Below are 23955 nucleotides of genomic sequence, written 5' to 3' on the forward strand. Positions count from 1 at the left end.
GAACTTTGAAAGTTATGCAGTCTGTGGTCATGAACAGAAAATAATAAAATATAACATTTCAAAAGAATTAAGAGTTTAAGAAGACTCCTTCCTTTTGAAAAAATGTACTAAAATAACTTTGTTCAAGAATGATAAATAAAAATTGTTTCGTTTAAGAAAATTATTATAACTTCTGTGGAGAAGAGCTTTTATGTTTCTTATTTTTTAAATAACTTATAAGTAAAATTTATTTGCGTGTCAGTAAAATACTTCTTGTAGTTTTCATCTTTCAATTTTTGAAATAATTATATTTTGTTTTTAATATTTATATAAAGATAGATATACGATAGTATTTAGAATTATAGAAAATTATTTTTACTCATGAATTTGCGAACAGGTGATAAAATGTGTTTTAATTGTTTTTTTTAAGTTATTTGAGAATTAATATATAATAATTGAGTATATTAGTATTTATGTCATGTATATAAAATTAACATAAATTTTTTTATTGAAATAATATTTACCTACTATAATAAACAGTAATAGAATGATAAACAATAATTATTATATCAAATAAGATACTAAGAAAAATCGTTATTTCTCTTTCTTTAGAAATATCCTTCAGACATATAAAAACAATAAAGTGGGATGTTCCCCTTTATGACTTAAGGAGACATTTATAACTTCATAGGTATTAGGGAGATATTCGCTGTCAATTCACCAAAATTGTTTTAAAATTGTCTGTTGTAGTAATTGTGGTAGGATTTATTCACATCTTCTCCCCTTATGCTTCAACCTAGTATATATATTAAAGACTTAAAAAATATTAGTGTACACCAATAAAAGAAAATGAATAATTTAAACAAACAGGGACAGTTACCTTCTTTACAATTTCTTTTGCTAATCTAACCGATGAAATGATAAAATTTCCAAAGACCTACCCCATTGTCTTAACCTCTTAAGTGGGCACAGGACTCGAGCAATATCATCTTAAATGTCTACAACCATCACTCTCGTCATATCAATTGTAATGGTTTCATGGTCTATGATTAACCTAAATATATACATTTTATCTAAGATAACCAAATAATATTTGTAAAATAGATCAAACAATATTGTTTCGGCAGGATTTAGAATCATAATCCAAAACATTCAAAATTGTTTGCTTCGATGTCCAGTTGTGTTGTCTTCTCTCTTCTCCTTGTCCAAGCCGCGGGGGAGGGTGCCTGCAAAAGACACTCCGACGCTCAAGTCAATGACCTCGCGTAGTAATCTTGTAATCAAGATTAGTTATCAGAGCTCTTTCGTGAACTCTTATCGCAAAACCCGTTCGGACAGTAAAGAATGCATGCTAGTATGAATTGAAACTCAGGTAAAATCTTCTACCGATCGATATAACTTTATAAACCCAACGCAACATCAAAATTTTTGCTAGGGCTTGGGAGGCTTATGTTACTATGGGCTCATAGCCGACCGATCGGTGAAATCAGCCCGACCGATGATACCTCTTAGGTCAATGAACCGATCGGTGAAATCAGCCCGACCGATGATACCTCTCAGGTCAGTGAACCAATCGATTAAATCAGCCATTAAGGTAATTAATAGTAATAACTATCGGGGAGTTAATGAAAATAATTGTCATTTATTGACAATTAATATTGTCATTCATTGGTAGCTAATGAGTCAGACCTAACGGTAAGCTCATTATAATTTATAAATATTTGTCTGGCAAAGGAGTCACGTAACTTAACTTGAATTGAACTTAAAGCTCTGATAACTAATCTTGATTACAAGATTACTATGCGAGGTCATTGACTTGAGCGTCAGAGTGTATTTTGCAGGCACCCTCCCCGCGGCTTGGACAAGGAGAAGAGAGAAGATAGCACAACTGGACATCGGAGCAAACAACTTTGAATGTTTTGGATTAGGGTTCTAAATTCTGTCGAAACAATTTCTTTTAAAGTTTTTTTTCTCTTTCTAAAAGAAAATTATGTTGAAATAGAAATATAATAGTATTATTGAAAATTATATTTAAAATTACATTTTATTCGAGAAAAATTAACGCATTTTTTATTGATATTCAAATTTATTTAAAATTGATACTAATAATAAGACCTTATAATTATTAAGTAATTTACGTTTTATTGTCTATGATGGGATATGTGCGTTAATCTAAACAAATAAACTAATTATATACATAGTCTTAATTACATCATTACTTTTATTGTAACTTTGTTTTGTTTGTGTTTTTTTTAGTAATATTGATGACTGTATATTAACACATTTAGATGAGACACATATATTTAAATTTTGGTAAATTTATCTTTCCTTTTTGGAAAAAACAAAAACCCATATGTTTGGTAATTATTTTATATGATGTATGTATATTTATTTATATACATGCATTCTTATTTAGTGCTTTTATATTTGATCTGAAGTCACAAAGTTTGATTGTTACATATATAACATGCCGTCTAAATAAGTTATTTCCAAAACCAAAAGACATTAACTAAAATTGAAACTCAGGACAACTTAAGCAACTAAACTTTGAATTATAATTTACTCTTAATATACAATCTATTAGTTTTTGACACTTTTAATATGCTTGGACAAATTTCTCTGACAGATAAAGGAAAAAAAGAAGAAAATAATTATAATTCTTTTAACAAATGTTTAGTTTATTATGTTTTCGGAAAATCACAACATTTTCTTAAAGAAAGAAAACTTAATGCAAAGTCTAGTCAATTCAAAGAATGACTGAAAGATAAGATTTAAGAAGGAAACTTGGTTTAAATTACTTCACATATCACATCTTAATGAAGTCTTCTTTTTACATTTTTCCTATTCTAATTTCTCATGAAAGACCTTTTCATGTAAAACAAAAAGGATTTGTCTTATTCAGAGATAATAGAGTTAAAAATAGACTCAAGGTTACTTGCCACTTTATCTACAGTTTATATTGTTTTAATTTTTTTCTTCAAAAATTTATATAAAAAACTGATATGAACTTCGACTTAAAACTTTAAAACAATAGATTTATAAATTTTATTTTTTATACGTAGTTCAATTTTTTCACTTTTATTAATCACTTCGACTCATACTTGATTTTTCTAACAAATATGTCAGACCCGTAAAAATCAAAAGTCATAATCCAGTAAAATCCACACACGTATTCGTTTAGTGGAATTCACGTGTCAAGAGGGGAGCTCGACACTCAGATGACGAACGCCAGGTATCAAGCGAAGGACCCCCGGAAATCAGTCAATGGAAAGCAGGTGTCGACAGATGAGGGAACGTCCATTTTGAAGTGTGAAGCAAAACTTGGATTTTCAGAAAAACCTACCCCACTCTCTGCATGCACCCTCTTTTCAAAATTTCTGAAGAACCCCATTCTCTCCTCCTTCTCTCTACATCTTCTTCATCTTTTCTCTGAGAAAACACTCCTTTTCTCTCCTCCGATCACTATTCCGGCACCGTAGGATCACTTCCGGTGTCCCAAGCTTTAGTTTAATCCGATTGGTTTCAATTACTGAACGGGTAAGTTTTTCTTGTCTTTAACCGTTCGTTCTTGTAAATATGCAAACCAAGTTCTGGTTGCATGAGCCCTTAGTTTCTTTCTGAACGAGCTTGGTCTGATGCTTTACTTTGGTTCGAAGAGTCGTTGAGCGTTGAGGGTAGAAAGGATCGTAGTTCGGCGAATTGAGTCTCAGTTTGAGGGACGTACGTTCACGCTCTCAAGTAAGGGAAACTTATTTAATTTAATTTGTATGTTGTTGAAATGTTTGAACGTTCGTTTAGTTGATTGAATGATTTTGATGCATGATGACTGATGTGATTGGATTGGATGAACGTTCGTTGAGTTACTAAAATTAAAGTGAAGTATGAGTATTGTGATATTTGACTATATGATATATGATGGTTGCCCTGTCTGATGGATGAAAAATATGAAACTTATATGATATGGATTGTATGAAGTATGGAAGTTGATTATAATATAAATGTATAAAGTTATGAAACTATATGTTAAGAAATGAGTTTGAAAATAAACAAGTCTGGTATGAAATTTCTCATATAAAAGTGTACGTTCGTTACTGAACGGTCATTGACCGTTCGGTTTTCTTGGTGAACCTAGTTGAAACGGGATTCTTTCATTTGGAGAGAATCCCAGTTGAGGACGAGCGTCCTCGGGTGGTAATACTATGCCTGAGCGTTCGGCCAAGTACAGTTGTATATGGGTATCCTGTGATAAACTCAATTTATCTATATATATATATATATATATATATATATATATATATATATATATATATAATGGTATATTTCTGTTGTTTGTAAACACTAGTTCGATAGTATCTTATTATATTTATCAAGTCTTTTATTATAAGTTTAGTAGTGCTCGGTCTTACACCAAGCACTCATACTGAGTTGTGCTCGGTCTTACACCAAGCGCTCGTACTCGTTCCTTGTATAATCTATCTTGATGAAAATAGCGTTCGTTTAACTTCAATAGAATTTTATTCTCTACCGTGCTCGGTCATTTACTGGCATTCGGATTTCTTGATGTAAAATCAAATAAGTTAAATATTCATAAGTGTTCGGTTTCTTCATGAGAATTCTTCTAAGTATTATTGTTGGAATATCTTGAAGTGTCTGTATCGATTGGTTTCAGCCTAGAGTCGTAGCCTTTGGCGAGGTCTTTTCAGCGTTCGGTCAGATTTATCAAGAGTCGGTTCATATAATTGATTCACTTTGTAATGAACGTTCGGTTCATTCGTTCTTTGCTATATCTATTACACTCGGTTCTCTCTCAAACCGACAGTAAACCTCTCAGTCTTATTCTATTCTGTAACTGGAGACCTATCTGTCTCGTCTCAAGTGTTCGTCCTCGTTCTGAGTGAGGATTTACGTTCGGTCTGGCGTCTTTATAAATTTTTTATCAAATAGGAAATTGAAATGGTTGAAAGTGAAAGATGAAACTAAAATGATTGGTAATGAAAGACAAACTTGAGATGATTGATAAAGAATGATGAAGAAAATATGAGATGAATAGAATGTTGTGGATTTGTACGAGCGTTCCAGGGAGGAACGACTCAGGATTGAGAATTGAGATTTGTAAAGTATGACTGTGGTTATGCTAGTGCTGACAGTTCATCCTGATGTTTCGTGAGTACTCGTCCTCACGTAGAGGAGGGTAGGTCATGTGTGGAAACGGCAGGAGGTCCCGTCCTTAGGGGTACTTTGGATGAATAGGATTAACCTCGGGTGGCAGCTGATGAGAGTATTCCAGTTACTACATCACCCGGGTGCATGAACGCCTGTAGCTACACATATTTCATACAGTTCGGACAGTCAGTCTAGTACTAGGCTTCGTATGATATGTATGATGAAATGTACTTTGTTTTGTTGGATTGTTTGGAATGTATGTTTATGCATGAATTAAATTACATAAGCTTACCCTGTGTTTTTCCTTGTGTTGTCTCGTTTGTACGTCCGTCCTTGTCATTGCAATGATCATCCGTGTAGATGTGAGCAGAAGGAGGCGAACTGTTGGAAGAGGTGCTGGAAGAAGAAAATTTGGAAGAAATTGATGTGAAGACCGAACAGTAGGACGTTCGGTCAATAATCTAGTTAGTAAGGTGGTCGTTCGATCACCTTCCTTTTTGTTAGGTATGATCGTTCGATATTTCTCTTTTGTAAACCGTCCGGTCATGATTTCTTTTACCTTGAGCAGTTTAGTTGAAAGTCTTTTTGTAAGGCCGTTCGGCCATGAGCGTACGCTCGACTCTAGTGTAAGACTGATTTTGGATTATTATTAATGCGATTATCCTAATATATAGATTATTGCTGTATTTTTGGGATGTTACAAAATATATATAATTTTTTATCTTTTTGACATGTGAATAGTTCTTTTTTTAAATATTTTAAACTCATTGGTTGATTCTTTTCTAAAACAACGATCAGAGGCTGATGTGCATACAAATTTTAATCTTGAAATATTAAAAGTAAATTTACTTTTACAAACGAATAAAAAAGTGGAATGAAATTTTGAAATTTTCAGATGTGTGTTTAGCAAAATGGGGTGCATTTAAGAAAAGCCCCGTAAACTATTAGTAGCTAGGGCCAGGTTCACCCGAACATATGAACAGTGCAATCAAGTTTGTGCTAATTTTAAAGAATTTATCTAATTTTATCGTCAATTTAGCCTCAGTCTACATTAAATCATGTTGTGATTGACACTAATATTTAAAAGATAAAACAAAAACAATTTTTAGAGTGTTATGTGTTTCTTACAGCTTTATTTTCTGAATTTGATGAAAAAAAATCCAATTTTTCTATTATTTATCCTTGACTACATATTATATTTTATTTCCACCTATGTTATAATCAGATTAAGACCCTCTTATATTTTAATCATTACAAATTCTACGGTGAAGAAAATAAAATGTAGACCCACAAGCCTAGATAAGAAGATATTTCTTGAATCTATATATTGTTTGTTTGTAAAGATATTGTATTCTATTTTAACTCAATTTTCTTTTCAGCATCTTAAATTTTAGAACGAGTCTTGCTTTTTAGTCTTTTATGTTCTTACTTAGAAAAAGTTTTAGAAGGTTTTAACTTTTTAAAAAAATATTTTAATAGACTTTTTGTTTAAGATTTTAAAAAATTATTTCAGTCTCTTAAATTTAGTGTTTAGAGTTTATACATGTAATACTTGTAATTTAAGAAATTAAAAGACATTATTGATAAAAGTTATATTAGTCTCGAATTTCACATATAATGACCTTGTTCTTATCATATTAATTTTAATTTATTGAATAACGCAAATGTTTTAAAAAGTATAATATTTTAAAATTGATAGTATCTTAAAATTGTGTGACTCGATTATTTTAAACAATTTTCATTACTTTAAACTACATTATATTTCTAAAATCATTTTTCTAAACTTCTTTATCTTTTATCTATTCTTTCTTACTTTCCTTTAATCGGGTTTGAAGTGATTATCTTGGTAAACTCTTCCTATTAGTTCTTTTATTTGAGGAAGTTTAATTTATGTTATTTTTCCCTTTGGTTGAATTTGTTTATTATAGTTTGCATGCAATATTTTCTTGGTTACATGTATTGTTTGAATATTTTATATAAGTCTTTAATAGGTGATTATGATTTGATTATTTTGAGATGTTTTTATGTATAGATAAAGCATATGTTAAGTTATAGGTGTTTTGGAGTTAGAGTAGTTAGAATTGTCAAAAACAGGAGAGAAAAGCTAAGTTATATGTTTTAGGCTTAATACCTCTTTTGGTCCCTCTTTAGGGGGGCAATGTTCAAGTTCGTTCTATCTTTTTTAAAATGTTTGATATGGTCCCAATTTGTGAAAAAAGTGTACAATTAAATCCTTTATGGTTACAGCGTTGAATATTTAACGATCCAGCTGACAGCGTAGAGTGATCTGTGCAACGTGACTGTTTAGGTTCATAACGTGGCAGTGGCAGTGATTTTCATTAAAGTTCACGTGGCAGTGGCAGTGATTTTCATTAAGAGGGGTTAGGGTTTGGTTTCCTCCTAATTGGTCTTTGAGGTTTGGGAAGTGTTTGGGGAGACATAGGAATGGGTTCCCAAGGGTGTTCTTTGTTTTCGAAAAGCTGGGCCAAAGGATCTTCTCGTTCGTCTCATGGTGGTGCTTGTAGGGAAGGTGGGTTAATCCCTACTTGTTACTGTGGTGATATTGCAGTAATCAAAGTGGCCAAAACTACGAAGAATGCTGGGAGAAATTTTTGGGGTTGTCCTCATTACAAGGTTTGAAGTATACCCTTCTCACTTAATGTTTTCTTGACTTGACTTGATGCATTTGTTGATAGATTCCCTAACTGATTTGCGGAATTCAATTTGCTCTGCAGATTTCAGCTTCAAGATCACCCAATTTGGAAGACAACTCCTCCAAAATGCTTAACCCCAAATCGCGATACCCAAGCCCTAACTCAGAATTTTTTAATCACTGCCACATGAACTTTAATGAAAATTACATGTTTACCCCTTATGCAGCCATGTTGCACAGATCACTGCACGCTGTCAGCGAGATCGTTAAATATTTAACGCCGTGACAAAAAGGGATTTAATTGTACACTTTTTTTTTCACAAGTTGGGACCACATTGAACATTTTAAAAAAGGTAGGACGGACTTGAACATTGCCTCCCTAAAGAGGGACCAAAAGAGGTATTAAGCCTATGTTTTATCATGTTAAAAATAATTTTACTTATTGATGTAAATTTGATGTCGTAAAACCTTAAGTTTGTCATTAATGTTTGATTTAGTTTGTATACAGTATGATTTACAAAATACGTCATTCAAACTTTAAATTGGTGAATATGATGATTGCATAATTTAAGTTAAACATGTCAACATAACTATATTATATTTTAACAATAAATATAACAAAATAAATTGCAAATTGCAATCTTAATAATAAGACCACGAGACTTAAAAAGAAATATAAATATAGAAATTATAACCTACTTTTTAGAAAAATTACTTAAACTTTATTTTAATTTTATGATTAAATTAAAATTGCCATACATTTTGTAAAATAAAAGTCATTAATTTCATATCTCACCATCTTCTATTCTTGATCCCTTTCCTTTATAACAAAGAGATCAAATAAAAATTAACTTAGATGACATTAAAAAAAAAACTTTTTTTACTATTGAAAACTAAATTTTCATGAAGAAGCTTGATTACTTTCTTGAAGAATAAGAGTCTAAACACGATTAAGTTTATAAACTATTATATCTATTAACATTCATAATAAGGAACGCAACATCCAAAGTTATATATCAAACATGTTTCTTTCTCTAAAAACATATCTCACAATAAATACAAAAAAAATAATCACTATAAGTGTCGAATTATGTAAAACTAATTGATTAGGAAATTAGATATAAAATACTTTCAAGTATTAAATCAACCTTGCACATAACAATGAATAAGATTAAAGAGGTCCATATTACAAACATTCCACTAATTTATGTAAAAATTTGTTCTTCTAATCATGTTATCGAATTTATAATTGCATTGATAATCAACTACTTACAATTATTTAGTTGAAAACACCATGAACGGTAACACATGAACTTATTGTCCCATCATGTTATATTTTATCGTAACACTGCTGAATGTGCTCAAATTAAAGTCTAATTACAACTTTTTAGTGGGCCTAACAGCTTGCTGCACAACCGTTAAAATTCCAAGTTGAACATAACAATATATTGATAATAAAATTGGAAGTACTTAAATTATGAAAAAGAAACCAATGTATATTTATAAGTTTCAAAGTCTATGATAAAGTATTTTTAATTAATTTTTTTTACTGAATGTTTAAAATACATGTTTTTAATTAAATTTTTATATTAAGTGATTAGTGTGATTATTATTTTATTTTATTTTATATTAATTACTTGTTTGTTTGTATGAGTTAAAAATGTGAGATTTTATAATCAAGTAAAACTAATTACAATTTTTATTAAAAATATGTTGGATAATAAAACCATCATCGTTATACGGTCAAGACGATGATGTCTGTGACACCCGGGCACTGACGAGGACGGGGAGTGATGCCGGTGCAAGGAGCACAGACAAGGAGTGACTTCTAGCAGACTTCGAGTGGAAGGGACACATGGATGAATCGAACATACACTAGAATGAGAGGGATCTAAAGACTATATAGGTATGGGACTATACGGTTGAAGGATAGCTTAAAGGGATTGATTTGGCTACTTATATCACCAAATGCATTTGCTTTTCGGTAGCCTAACCTCATAAGAACTCCATGGTTAAGCGTGCTTAACCCCTAGTAATTTAGGAATGAGTGACCTTCTGGGAGTTTTCCCCAGAGAATGTCTATATTGTTATTGTAAAAAAAATTCATATATTTTATATTAGAGACATAGTTTTATATTTAATAAAATTCAATTGAAAAAATATAAAAAATTATAAATATTTAATATAAAAAATTTAATACATACTCAATTATAAATAATTAAATTTGTAAAAAACTTAAAACTTCCGTCAAGTTTTATTTTAAAATATATATTAGAAAAAGTTTTATCCAATATTGTTTTAAGCTTTCTATAAAATACTTTATATAAATAACTAAGTAAAGGAATTTGAACACTTATAGAAAATCTATTACATCTAATGGATAATAATTTTATAAATTTTAATAAAGAAAATTTTATAAAGTGAATTTTAAATTTAATTTAATCTTATAAAATGACGTTTATACTATATAAATAAAATTATCTTATATGTGAGATATTTAACAAGAATTTAGTTTGTTTATTTTTTTTTCATAAACATTACTTTAAGAATTTTATTAAGTTCAGAATAAGAAAATTCAAAACTAAATCAATTACTTGACAACTTTTAACAACTATATTCATGTTACCTAAATTGACCTGTAATTTTTGAAATAGATATAAAACAAACTTTTTTGCTCAAATTGTCATGTAGGTCAAATCACGACGGATGGTACCCATGGAAGAAGAGTCACATTAAAATCTAGCACATGAAATTATATTATTATTATTTTTATAGAAACTTATTATCTTGTAACATTTTGTTCTAGAAAATTTTTGATTTGATAACCGATTTGTTTTCTAAACAACTAAACCAGAAATGTCTTTTAATAATAAAATATTAAATTGAGTTATTTAATTAAAGGATTATTAAAAAATTAATAAAAATAGTTGTAAGATAATAGGGAACCTTAACCAATTTTTTAAATTATCTTAACTAATTCTCTCAAAAATCGATTAAAGAATTTATTTAACCCGTTTTCAAAAATAAAAAATTTATTTAATTAGTTTTGGAAATTTGGTTAATAACAGCTTTAAAAATCGATTAAAGTTTTAGTAGTTTTTGAAATCTATAAAACTTTTAATCAACTTTGAAACCGAATGACTTTTAATGAAAAAATAGAGTTAAAATTTTGGAGATACGAAAAAACAAATGCATGAAGATTTTTTTTTTCTAGCACTTTGTCTCATAGGTATAATTTATTGAAAAGTGTAAGATTACCAAAAAATTCAAGTGGGATTTAAATATTTTAAGTTTTATTAAATTTTAATTAATAAACAGCGTAGGTTTTTAGCATTTCTCATGATATAGTTGTGACTTAAATCTTAAGAGTTAATTTTAGACATTGAGAAAACCGCAATAAGTTTGAATAATTTAGTTAATTTTAAGAAAAATGTTAAAAGTGTATAAATTAAATTTAATATTTATTAAAAATTAAAATGGTTTTATTTGTGATGTTTGGAGCTAAGAATGAATATAAGCCACAATTTGAGATTCGAAAAGTGGTCCATTTTGAAATATTTAATGAGTTTTATTGGTGTTTGGAATAGGAAAGGGGCCTACTTTAGACGCATACTTCTTGTTTTATTTAATGTCATTTCATTTTCATTTTAGATATACCTCTCTTTTTTTTTCAATCATTCAACCCTTGAAAATTTCGTATTCCAATTTCATGATTATCATACATAACTAACGTTTTCCTTCTTTTTTTTTTTTTTAAAAAAAAATTGGTGTTTAATTTCTTTTTATCCCAAAAGTGATATAAAATGTCTAATAGATATTATTATAAACTAATAAATTCTAACAAAATATTATATTTATGTTAGAATATCAGTCAAAACAATAAAACAATCAAACTCTATCAATAAATTAAATTATAGTTAATTATATTAAAAATAATGTAAATGGAATAATAGTACATAATTTTTTAATTATAGAACAATTTAGGTTTTTTTTTTCTTATAAAAATTAAAATAAACAAATAATAATAATAAGTATTTACAAATAAATACCATAATTCCTTCTGTCCATTATTTCATTAATTTTTAATATTTTTAATTTGACTCTTTATTAAATTAAAATATTGTTCTCTATACAATTAATATCTAATAACATATATATTTTTAACCACAAATTAATCTAATCACTTTAATAAATTAATTAATAAAATATAATAATCTTAACATATTTAATTATTATATATATATATATATATTTATTTATTTATTTATTTAAGTGATCGTTAATTATATTAAAATCAGTTAAGATTAGTATAAAAACTATAACTTTGATTGATATTAAAAATAATGTAAATGGAATAATAGTATATAATTTTTTAATAATTTTTTTAAGAACGAAGACAAAGAAATAGTAATAATAAATATTCACAAAACCATAATTCTTTATGTAATTTCTGTCAATTATTTAATTAATTTTTTAATATTTTTAATTTGATTCTTTATTAAAGTAAAATATTCCTCTTTATACAATTAATATCTAATAACATATATATTTTTAATCACAAATTTATCTAATCCCTTTAATAAATAAACTAATAAAATATAATAATCTTAACCCATTTAATTATTATTATATATATATATATAATTTAAATTGCTAATATTAAAATCACATCTAATTTCTTTATAAACAATATTTAGTTTTTTTCCTATAGAGCTTTATATGTCCAAAATTTCTGAGTAATAGGATACTATTTTGTTTCTACTTTTACATGAATTAGCATAAATTATTTGGATTAATAGTTTATTTCATCTTATTAATTTTAAGTACGATTTCAATTTTGCCATACTATTTTTATTTTTAAATTCATGAAAATAGGTTTGTTTAGTTTTTCAAATTAAATTGATGAAAACGCTTACTAGGAATTATTTGAAACTGTGTGACAAGTTAATAATATTTATCATTATTCTATTTTATTAATTTAATAAAATAAATTAAAATATTATATTTTTGAAAAAAAAGTATTATTTATTTGAAAATTGAAAAATGATTATCTTTAAGTTATTTTAAAATCAATTTTACACAAATAGACTGTTATATATTTTCAATTTCTATGTACTTTCTTCCCTAATTTTTTTGGGTTGGATGTTGTAGTTTGGGGTTGGGAAGGCAAGAAAGAACAACATCAGAAGATTCTTCTTCTCAAATTCAGAACAATCAGTGTAAAGAGGGGAATCTGTAATTATGTAAAATATCAGGGGCACCTTGCAATAATGGAGAACTTTTATTTCATATTATAATGAAAAATTCATAAAAACTTATTTGCTTAGCAAACAACGGAAAACAAAAAATATTATACAATGAAAACTAATAAATAATATCAAAAGTATGAAATGGTATAAAAAATTATAGAACATTTTTTTGTGTGTGTATAACACTTTTAATAAAACAACAAATTATACTCTTTTTATTCTGTTATTTTAAAATGATATTTTTTTAATAATTTTGAATTAGTTAAAATTTTATTGAAACTGAATTCACTGATACTATTTTCTTTCATTAACACAAAACGAATCAAAACAACCATTAACCAATTACAGTTACGCAAGCAAAATAATAGATCATGACCAAAAATAAAATAAATAAAGTTGATAAAAAGAAAAATAAACCACAAAACTATTTTTTTTACTGCATGTGTGAATACATGTTTCTAATTAATATGTTAAACTATTTGTTTATAGAATAATTTGCTTTAAAAATGTTAAAATTAATATGATGTTTTACTATGGGCTTATAGTCGACCGAACGGTAAATGTGCAAGAGAGCTTCTAAGTTATTTTGAGCTCATGGCTGACTGATGATAACTCCTAGGCAAATGAACTGAACGGACAAATAGTTAACTGCTCGATAAAATGAGCTCGCAACCAACCAAACGATAAAGGGACAGAAGAGTCGTAGAGCTCTGATAACTAAATCTTGATTAGAAGATTATTTAGCAAAGTCACTGACTTGAGCGTTGGAGTGTCTTTTGCAGGCACCTCCGCCGCTTTGGACAAGGAGAAGAGAGAAGACATTACAACTGGACATACAACTTTAAATGTTTTGGATTAGAATTCTAAATCCTGCTGAAACATGATGCATAATTCAAAGAAACAATAAAAAAAATCTTATTTTCAAAGAAATAATGAATAATTCTGCCAGAAATAATTTCGAAGATTAAATTGGTAGTTACTAATTAGTTTCTTAAAATCAGTAATGGACGATTGCAAATCCGGTTCAGTGTTAGAGCGGTTGAATCGAACCGAATTGAACCGTTTGGTAGAGTAGGCAAGTAATAACAGATCAGAACAGAAGATCACTCTGTGAATAAAATCGCAAAGATAGATAAGCTGGCTTTACCTCACCCGCCTGTAGCACGATTCCATGGCACTCTCCTTTCGGTCCGTCATCCAACCCCGCGTCACCGACCGGTCACTCTTTCAGTTTCTCCCTTCCAAGCCTCCTCCTATTCCCCCACCGTCCGTTCACCTCCTTCCGCTCACACGCCGCCGCCGCCGCTTCCTCCTTTACTGCGTCGTCGACGGCTTCTCTGACGACGCCGTAACCACGCGCAACTTCAACCGCGGATTCACCGTCATCGCCGCCATGCTCCGCCGCATCGAGCTCCTCGACAACTCCGCCATCTCCAAGGGCGTGTCCCCCGCTGCGCGCGACTCCATGAAGCAGACCATCTCCACCATACTCGGCCTCCTCCCCTCCGACCACTTCGCCGTAACCGTCACCGTCTCCAAACACCCCCTCCACCGCCTCCTCTTCTCCTCCATCGTCACCGGGTAACGAAAGAACAACAACTATCTTCTCTAATTAATTTGTTTGAGATTTCTTTTCTCGTTCAATTCAATTGCTACTCTAGTACCAATTTCGTGGCCAAATCTGTTCAAGTGTAAAATTATTGTTTTCGATGAATTTCTCCCTTAACATTCGTAGACCTAGAAAATAAGAAGTTAAATGAATTTAACTTTTCTCCTGAGCTAACTAGCTAAAATCAACTTAGATATTTCATCTTTCAAAGAAGTTTGATGAGAGAGATTTTGTAATAGACATGTACATGAATTGATTTTAGATTATGAGAGAAGCTTAATTCATTTTATTTTCATCTATTTCATGTTTTAGCACTCTTAAGAGAAGAAAATAAGAAAGTAAAACTCAAATTAATCTGTATAAGAATTGATTTTGGATTACGAGATAGAAGCTTAATTCATTTTATGGATTTCATGTTTGAGCACTTGTAAGAGAAGAAAATAAGAAGGTAAAGTTAATTGAACCGTTCTTGTGAGCTAACAAGGCTAAATCAACTTGTTTACTTAATGTTTCAAAGATGTTGGATGTGAGAAATCTTGTAAACGACAGTTGCACGAATTGATTTTAGGTTAAAAGAGAACAAAATTCATTTTATGATGTACCTCATAAAATAAGAAGGTAACATGAACTGAACTACTTCTCTTACATCATCACGAGCTTAATTCATTTTAGCTCATTAGCTCACGGAAGGTTCAATTCAATCTAGTTTCTTGTTTTTTTCTTCTTCTCTAAGTCTTTGTTTTGTTTTGAAAAAATAGTTTATAAGCCCTTATGAAGGAAAGGGGACAACGAATTGAGTTGAATTTCTTTATAAATTGAGTTTCTTGCTTAAACAACACTGGGGAAGATCAATGCATACCTTTTTTTTGTCATTCTATGAGTGGTTATGGAGATTTATATTAAGACAAAAATTTATACTTTTCCCAGAATTTAAAATGAAATTATGCACCTTGAATTTTGAAGAACTTAGGTAAGAGAATTTTTGTAGAAGTTAAAGTGGCCAAATTGATTTCGACCCGTGGGAAAAGCTTCGTTTTGTTTTGTTCTTTTCCCCTTGTAAGTACCTTGAAAGAAGTTTATCCGCCAACATTCAAAACAGTGACACAATGAAAAAATGTATGATAAATTTAGTTATTATGCTTTTTAAGATAATATCACGGTGAAAATATGATTTTGGGAGGGGCAATCACTTGATAGTTTATGTGCTAGATTGAAGGATTTTGTTTTCATTGAACTTTTATTCTCTTCCTTGTTAGGTATACTCTGTGGAATGCAGAGTACAGGATGTCTCTGGCAAGGAATCTGGATATATCTGGTACCAGGGATGAGGGATCGGATGGTGGAACACATTCGGGGGTTTTTGAGGTGAAGGATGGAGCAAAAACAGAGGGTAATGAGAAAATGGAGGTTTTTAATCATTTTGAAAATTGCAACGGCAATGGTAGCCTGAAAGAGTTTGGTGATTTGCCTCCTCAAGCTTTGAGTTACATCCAGCAGTTGCAGTCTGAGTTGACAAGTGTGACAAAGGTAGCTCTTTTTCTTTTTATTTAGTCCAATTTTCTAAACACAATGATTGCTGATTAGCTGCATTTATAAATGTTTTCTTCTTATGTGTGCGCCTGGTAAGTTGGATTTTGAGTTGGAGTATTTGGAATTTGGAACAAGGATCTCATATTGATGAATGAACTATTATTTAGAACATGTCAAATATATTCTTCTGTTCCTGCCAAAAATACGTGGTACATCATGGTTTCTATTGATAGTCACTTTTGTTTTGGATGGGGGATTCTGGAGGGGAAGGGAAGGAGATAACTTTTCATTTTTAAGTTGAGAGAATTATGAAATGATGATGGTTTAAATTGAATAATGAATGAACTTGTTTTGTCATTTTTTTATAAAATTTCGCAATCAAGGGGGAATTTAACGTAAAAATGAAGAAAAACTTCCTCGTCTCTGCTCTTACTTTCAGTCTCTTTAGTCCGTGCTCCTCCAAGTGGACGGAAGAAGTGTTTTATAACTCTGGGACCATTTAAAAGGAAAGCTCAAAGAATGAAAGTTGACGTAGATATGTTCCTTTTGTTTTCAGGAGCTGAATGCCCAAAAGAAGGAAATGATGCAATTAGAACATGACAAGGGAAACTGGAACAATTTGTTGGAATATCTTCGATCTCTAGATCCTGATATGGTAATGTCTCGCTGCTTGTATTTATTTTGTATTTCCTTGCAATTGAAAGTTTGCATGAAGTCCTTTCCCTCCCCCTCTCTCTCCCTTGTTTCCATTAATTTTGGCACTGTCACTCGTTTCACTTTATGAATCTTGTGCTGTGTAACTTGTGTGGCAGGTGTCTGAAATGTCTCGACCTTCCTCAGTAGAAGTGGAGGATATAATTAACCAACTTGTTCGGAACATACTGAGAAGATTCTTTGGAGATGATGCTAATAACTCTAATGTAACGGAAAAATCAGTTGAAGGAAACCTGGACAATCACTCAGACAGTAGTGAGGAGTTTAGTGATACGTTAACCACTTCTCGAGATTACCTAGCAAAGTTGCTTTTCTGGTTAGTACATTTTATTTTCATTGTCCTTTTTAAACTGTTAGTGTAAATTTGAATGATTCATATTCTAAAATTAATTACAAACATTATTGTTATCAAAACTTGATTATCCATTGAACCGGTGAAAACACCACATTTACATTTCAAATAAGATTTGAATCAATAATAAATAAATGTTAGAAAAATATTTATTCATAAACTAATATAAAATTATCTTTTAAATATTTATTAGCCGGTTTGACCCAATTTATGAACAATGATATACATGATTCTTAAAATTTGACCCAATTTATGAACAATGATATGCATGATTCTTAAAATCGTCCATACATTTTGTGAGCACATGTAGACATATTTTCGATACTTTTCTTAATGAGTAGAACCCTTAGTTACTTTAGCCTATTAAGTGTTTTTGTGTGTAATCATCTGAAGATTTGTTTGTGTTGGCAGGTGTATGTTATTGGGTCACCACTTGAGAGGGTTGGAGAATAGACTGCATCTGAGTTGTGTCGTTGGGCTGTTGTAGGGAAGGTCATAGACATGTATATTCTTTTCTTCCTCTTTTTCTATTTATATCCCTTCTCCCTTCCCATAATTTTTTTTTTTCGTTCAATGAAAAAGTCTTAGTGGGAAATAAATAATCTCCTTGCTCCTGGCTCTCTTTCTCTTGATTGTGAATACTTATTTATGGGTCTTACTCTATACTTAGGTTGTATGAAGTGATTAATCTTTTTTAAATAATTAATATTAGATTAAGTAAAACTGAAACCCTTGTTTAACAGACCTCATTGATTTATAATTTAAAATTAAAAGAAACTATTATTTTAAGTATGGTTATATAAAATTGTCTAATTAAAAATTACAATGAAGATAATAAACAAATATATTTCCTTACTGTAAGTGGAAACACGTTTAAATATTTGTCTTAACCTTTTTATTTTAATGAAAAAATATTGTTAAAATTAAAAAAAGTGTTGCATAAAACAGTTACATTTTGTTAATTTTTAGAATATCTGTGATTTCCATTATAGTAACTAATAAAGCTAATTGTATTTATAAGAATAAAAATAATAGAAGAGTAGTTACACAAAACACAATTTAGTATTAATTATGTTTATAAGGGTACAAAGGAAAAATATGTATATACTAAATATTAGTTCGAAACTTTTTTATGTAATAATTATTATTGTTTTGGAATGTAGGTTTGAAGTCAACGGTACAAACAAGACTAATCTGATGTCAAAATCTACTTTAATCATTATTTATTTTTAAGATGTTTATGTTAAAGTTAATTATTTTGATAGATTTGACTCTTTGATTTTGATAATGATTTATTTATGGGTCGGATTTATGGTTGATCCGACTATCATTTGATATAATTATATATAAGTATTAAATGTTAAAACTATCTAATTAGAAAATAACTCCAAAAATTATTACAACAAAATGTACTTGTTCTACCTTTACGGTATTGTCAATTTGTGCAATTTTTTAAATGAGTTTTTTTTTTTTTACTTATCTATCTTTTCAAAATATAAATACTAATTTTCTTCTTATTCAAATAAGTCCTAAATATTTTACAAACTCATCACAAATAAAAGGCAATAATAATACAAATTATACAAGAAAGTTAAAAATACTTTTAATATAACTCATTTCCCCGTCAAAATTATTATTTAAAAGATTAAAAAGGTTTTTTTTTCAATATTAAAAAACCTAAAAAATTGTTTTAAATTTGGAGTATCTAAATCAAAATCACCCTAATCGAACTACAATTATAATTAAACATTTTCCAAATGTAGCACGTGATAATTAAACATTTTCCAAATGTAACACGTGATGTGAATTTGGTTTGGCCAATGTTGTTTAGCTTTTGTTAGGTGGAAGCAGACACATTCAGCAAGACATTGTTCCAATATTCTATGTTTTCGACATGTGCCATACTTATTAATTGTAGGGTCCTAATGTCATGTAATCATATTTCTTCTTCTCATTTATATCTTCTCTTTTCTCTGTGACTTACAGCTAAGTAATAACTACCATCTTTTCTTTCAGAGAAATCTATTGTCACCCACAATAAAATAAATATCTTTTTTCTGTACCATGGACCAATAATTTAGACCAACATTCTCTTATAATAGTTTTAGAATTTAATTACATTTTAACTTTTATATTCAAGGTAATAGTTCTCACATTTTGCCTTTATACTCTTATTCATTTTTATCAAAATATTAAATTTTAGAGAAATCATTTAAATACGATAATTTAATTTACAGATATAATACTTAATATTATTTAATGGGTGTTTTTGTTGTGGTCTCATACAAACTATAGTATAATGATAACGAATGATGGGGGACTCAACTTTAACTATTTTCTTCCCATTTAAACCTTTATAATTACTGGGATTCCTGTTATTTTGCATTCATTTAAATCATTTCAAAATAATTCCTTGACATACATTCTAATTTCATAATCAATTATTTAATAAGGAAATTATACTCTTTGTATTAAGAACATGAACTTAATCAACTAATCATCTTAAATTCTTAACTTTTAAAATCATTAGGTGAATTGTTTTGAAGTCGTTTCCGAGTTGTACATTTCATAATTTTTTTAAAAAATTTATCAATTTTAATAATTTGGAAAAAAATGCACTGTTTTGATAAAATGGATAAATTTCATAAAAATATAAAAAAAAAATTGTGATAACTTAGCATAATTTTATTATAAAAAAATTGTGTCATTATTGTATTATATAAATAGAGTCAAAAAGTTACACTAAGTTAACAAAACTTGTTCATTTTCATAATTTTTTAAAATTTATTCTCAATTCTCACTCTTTTATACTATTTATACATGGGATAGATTTTTCTCGAATAAGTCATTCTCTTTCAAATTAAATTAGTATTTCATTTTTAATTATTTTAATTAAAAGTTAGATAAGAAGTATTTGTGAAAGATATTTCGAGCAAATCATGATCTTAAAAAATACTTTTACTTATGGACAATTATATCAATGTGTTGAAGTCATCAAAAAATAATCAAATTAAAGGAGTGAAGAGCATATTGCCGTAATGAAGTTGAATGGGATGAAATGGTGAAGGGGAGAAGAATTTAAAGAAAGTGCTTTCAAGACATAAAAGGAAAGAATGACTACATTTGACATAATGTGAGTTTTAAAGCATTTCATTTATGTAATTTTTCTTTTATTTTATTAGAAGGGGGAAAAATATTCAAATGTAACGAGAAATTGTGAATACAATTTCAAACATTATGAGAACACCACAAACATGAAGAAATGAAAAATCTAATGTTGGTTATAGCAATTTGAGTCATCGTTTTCATTGATTTCTTTTATCAGTTCTTAGGTTTAATCATTCACTAAGTCCCTATTTTCGCATGGAATCTCAATTTCGTCCCTTTCTTTCTGAAAATATCAATTGGGTCCCAATTTTATGAAAATTGCAACAAATCGATCCTTTCCGTTAAATTGGCTGGACGGCGTTAAAAAAATTGATGAGTGGATGCTGTGATGACGAACGAACGCTCGTCCACCAGCGAACGAACGCTCGTTCACCAGCGAACGAACGCTCGTCCACCAACGAACGAACGTTCCACACTGGACGACCGTTCGTTCCACACTGGACGACCGTTCGTTCGGTGGTCGACGAGCGTTCGTTCGCTGGTGGACGAGCGTTCGTTCGCTGGTGAACGAGCGTTCGTTCGCTGGTGGACGAGCGTTCGTTCGTCATCTCAGCATCCACTCAAATTTTTTTAACGCCGTTTGACACTATTTAACGGAAAGGATCGATTTGTTGCAATTTTCACAAAATTGGGACCCAATTGATATTTTCAGAAAGAAAGGGACGAAATTGAGATTCCATGCGAAAATAGGGACTTAGTGAATGATTAAACCTCAGTTCTTATTTTATCCTTGATAATTTACTTTATACAAAAATGTAATTTACATTTTTACAAAATTTTCATCTCCACTTTCTTCATCTATTTTCTTTTCAATTTTATCTTTTTAATCTATCTATCATTTCATCTCTAAATACAAAAATTATAAAAAGAAATTGATTGTTGAAGATGCCTGAATTCTTAACTAAAATATATATTAAAGAAAGAATTTAGTGATTTAAAAATATTTGTAACATTAATTCATAATACGAGTAAACTATTAATTGTAAATAGTAAATTTATAGACACTAAAACACTCTAATATGTTTTGTTGAGTTAGTTTATTTATCAACATTTTAAATAATATGGAAGCATAATCATAAAAAAAACACAATATATAAAGAAATTTACACTTAAAAACCATTTTCAAGGATTCAAGTGTAAAATTGAGACTTTTATAATGGTTAAACTTAGAAAAATAACCATATACAACAAAGAAAAAAAAGTAAAAAAACTTATAATCTCCTTAAAATTTTGAGCAAGAAATAATAATATTATTTCTTATATAACTTCATTCATTTATTTTGGATAAGAAAATATATTAAACGCCTATCTCATTTCCATTGAACTTATACGTCTTGTAACTCGTAAGCTAAACAAAGAAATGTTTTTATGCTATTCTTTAATCGTAACTGAAATTTGAGAGAACGATTTAATACAACATTGATCACACAACTAATGAAAATGAAATTTCGTTATTTTTTGATGGAAAAACAACACAAGCAACTTAATAAAATTCTTCAAGTAAAATTTTTCACTTTATAATTTACATAATCCTTTAATGAAAATCCAATTAAAACTTCAATTTTGATTGGAAGAAAGTACATCAAATTTTGTCTAAACAGTGCTTATCAGTACCTTAACTCCTGAAAACTAAACTCAGTATATCCAATTGCATCGACATGTTCCCTGTGATATATTCTTTGTAACTACACTATTGAAAAACTATGAACAAACATTACAAAATCTGTTGATTGTTCTGTCTGTCAAAAAAAATCAGAACAGATGAATCAGATAAACCAATATAAACTTATGTGCTAAAATGGCGAATGCATTGTAGCAGTAGCAATTCTCTTATGCTGAGAAGGTATATAGAGATCGTAAGGTGCCCAGAGAAAGTCCACTGAGCAAGGCTTCTTAGCATCAAGCCTTGTCCATGGCTTCCCTTTCCCACTCCAATGCAGCAAACTGACAGAACCAGGATGCAAAGTTCTGCAACTGTTTCTAACATTATCCCCTCCAAGACCATGTTGGTTCCATCTATGATCAATAGCCTCAACATCACCACCAAAAACTAACAAAAAAGGAGGGAGTGACCCTAACTTGTAGATCCTTCTCTCCTTTTGAATCTCCATCCACTTCTCAATCTTCCTTGTGTAATCACCCTCTCTCCACCTCAACAAGTCCATCACCATCACCCCAGTGTTGAAGTAGCAAGGCCTTTTCCCTTCAAACACCTCAGAGAACTCAGCACTGGACCAAAACTCATAGGAGAAGTATCTGGTGAAGTTTGCATAGCAATATTCAGGAGCACCAATCACCCTTGACCCTGTCAATGGAACCTTCCAAAGCTCTTGAACATCACCAACAACTATAACATCAGAGTCCAAGTATATAACCCTCTCAATGCAGGGATCAAGCAAATCAGCCAGGTAAGTTCTTGCATAGTTAAGCGGGTTGTCAAGTGCTTCCCTGATGGAAGGAGATATCAGGTTGCCAACAAGACTTTCCTCAAACACATAAACTTCAAACCTCAAGGAAGGAAAGGAGGTTTGAACAATCCTTTCAAACTCATCCCTGCTCTCCAATCTTGCATCTGATGCTATGAAGTGAAAGAACAGATTCTGAGGGCAGGAAGTGTGTTTCAACACAGAGTGCACTGCAGCAATGGACCCTCTCAAGTAGTGCCAATCAATGGTCATTGCAATATGCACAAGTGAAGGATCACATGAAGATGCCATTGGAACATTGCTTGAATCAAGCAGAGTACACTTTTTCTGGTTTCTGTATTCAGGGGCTTCTCTGAATTGCACAAAGGAATCAACTTCAACCTCAGTTTCATAACCAGCAAAAGATCTAATTCCATTGGCTGGAAACAGAAGAAAGCAAGCTGTGAACACAAGCACAAAAAATCTAGAGAGAAACATCACTATTCACTATTCACCAGTACCCTTTTCAATGAAAGAACAAAACGGATTGAGAAAAGAGAAATTGAGAGAATTGGATTTGAAAAAGCAAGAGAAAAGGCAAAAGGGTATGTTTTTATATACATATATAAACAAATGGAACACAAGAACTGAAACGCGTTTGTGACAGATAAACGCGTTTTCTTGTGATGTGGTGTGACCGAGTAAAATAAGTTCTACAAGGAACCTTCTTATTATGTGTGTTTCTACCATTATTACCTTTGTGTGTGTATTGAATTATTCTATGATCGAAAAGGTGAAGAAGAAAAACATCGGTTTCACCTTCGATGCTAAAACGTTTCCACTTTTTGAGTGAAAAACAAAAACCGGTTCCCACTTTCGGTTTGGTTCATAATGCATTGAAGTCAGATACCACTGTGACCACGTGCTTTGAATTTTCATCACAGTACATTGCACTTTATTTATTATTTTCCAGAATTCGTATCTTATTTAATATTCTTGGTTGGATACAAGGAACGTGTCTAAGTTCAACAATATTAATGTAAGAGAAATTTCAAATTTTATTCTCTGTCTTCACGTTTTTATCTCAGTTTTAAAAAATACATTTTAGTTCTAATCAATTATTAAAAATGAGA

At 29.9% G+C, this 23955-nt stretch overlaps 2 protein-coding genes across 3 annotated transcripts; one reads left to right on the forward strand and one right to left on the reverse strand.

The window, feature by feature from the left end:
- Positions 1–14153: 14153 nt before the first annotated feature.
- Positions 14154–18589, forward strand: LOC124833972 (seed maturation-like protein). 2 transcript variants are annotated; one of them, XM_088114307.1, is made up of 6 exons: positions 14154–14625; positions 15910–16180; positions 16740–16838; positions 16996–17213; positions 17661–17752; positions 18413–18589. In XM_088114307.1, exons 1-5 carry the CDS (start codon positions 14216–14218, stop codon positions 17734–17736), a joined length of 1074 nt encoding a protein of 357 aa, XP_087970433.1. In that variant the 5' UTR covers positions 14154–14215; the 3' UTR covers positions 17737–17752; positions 18413–18589. The 2 variants fall into 2 exon arrangements, with proteins under 2 accessions (XP_087970433.1, XP_047164507.1); XM_047308551.2 differs by lacking the exon at positions 18413–18589 and having other exon boundaries at positions 17661–17867.
- A 3315-nt stretch (positions 18590–21904) lies between these two features.
- Positions 21905–23673, reverse strand: LOC124833976 (putative galacturonosyltransferase-like 10). The gene is made up of 2 exons (XM_088114617.1): positions 23344–23673; positions 21905–23262 (listed from the first exon to the last, which is right to left on the reverse strand). Exons 1-2 carry the CDS (start codon positions 23570–23572, stop codon positions 22211–22213), a joined length of 1281 nt encoding a protein of 426 aa, XP_087970743.1. The 5' UTR covers positions 23573–23673; the 3' UTR covers positions 21905–22210.
- Between the last annotated feature and the right edge of the window lie 282 nt (positions 23674–23955).

The sequence above is a fragment of the Vigna umbellata genome, chromosome 4 (assembly GCF_029865625.1).
Source record: "Vigna umbellata cultivar VRB3 chromosome 4, Vumbellata_1.0, whole genome shotgun sequence".
Lineage (NCBI taxonomy): Eukaryota > Viridiplantae > Streptophyta > Magnoliopsida > Fabales > Fabaceae > Vigna > Vigna umbellata.

Bases quoted from the DNA above. Each gene is read 5' to 3' on its own strand.
- LOC124833972 (XM_088114307.1), top strand. From the start codon at position 14,216: ATGGCACTCTCCTTTCGGTCCGTCATCCAACCCCGCGTCACCGACCGG. The intron at 16,181-16,739 runs GTAGCTCTTTTT...TTTTGTTTTCAG, and splicing joins AGTTGACAAGTGTGACAAAG to GAGCTGAATGCCCAAAAGAA. The intron at 17,214-17,660 runs GTTAGTACATTT...TTGTGTTGGCAG, and splicing joins CTAGCAAAGTTGCTTTTCTG to GTGTATGTTATTGGGTCACC.
- LOC124833976 (XM_088114617.1), bottom strand. From the start codon at position 23,572: ATGGTAGAAACACACATAATAAGAAGGTTCCTTGTAGAACTTATTTTA. The intron at 23,263-23,343 runs GTACTGGTGAAT...TTCTGTTTCCAG, and splicing joins TTGTTCTTTCATTGAAAAGG to CCAATGGAATTAGATCTTTT.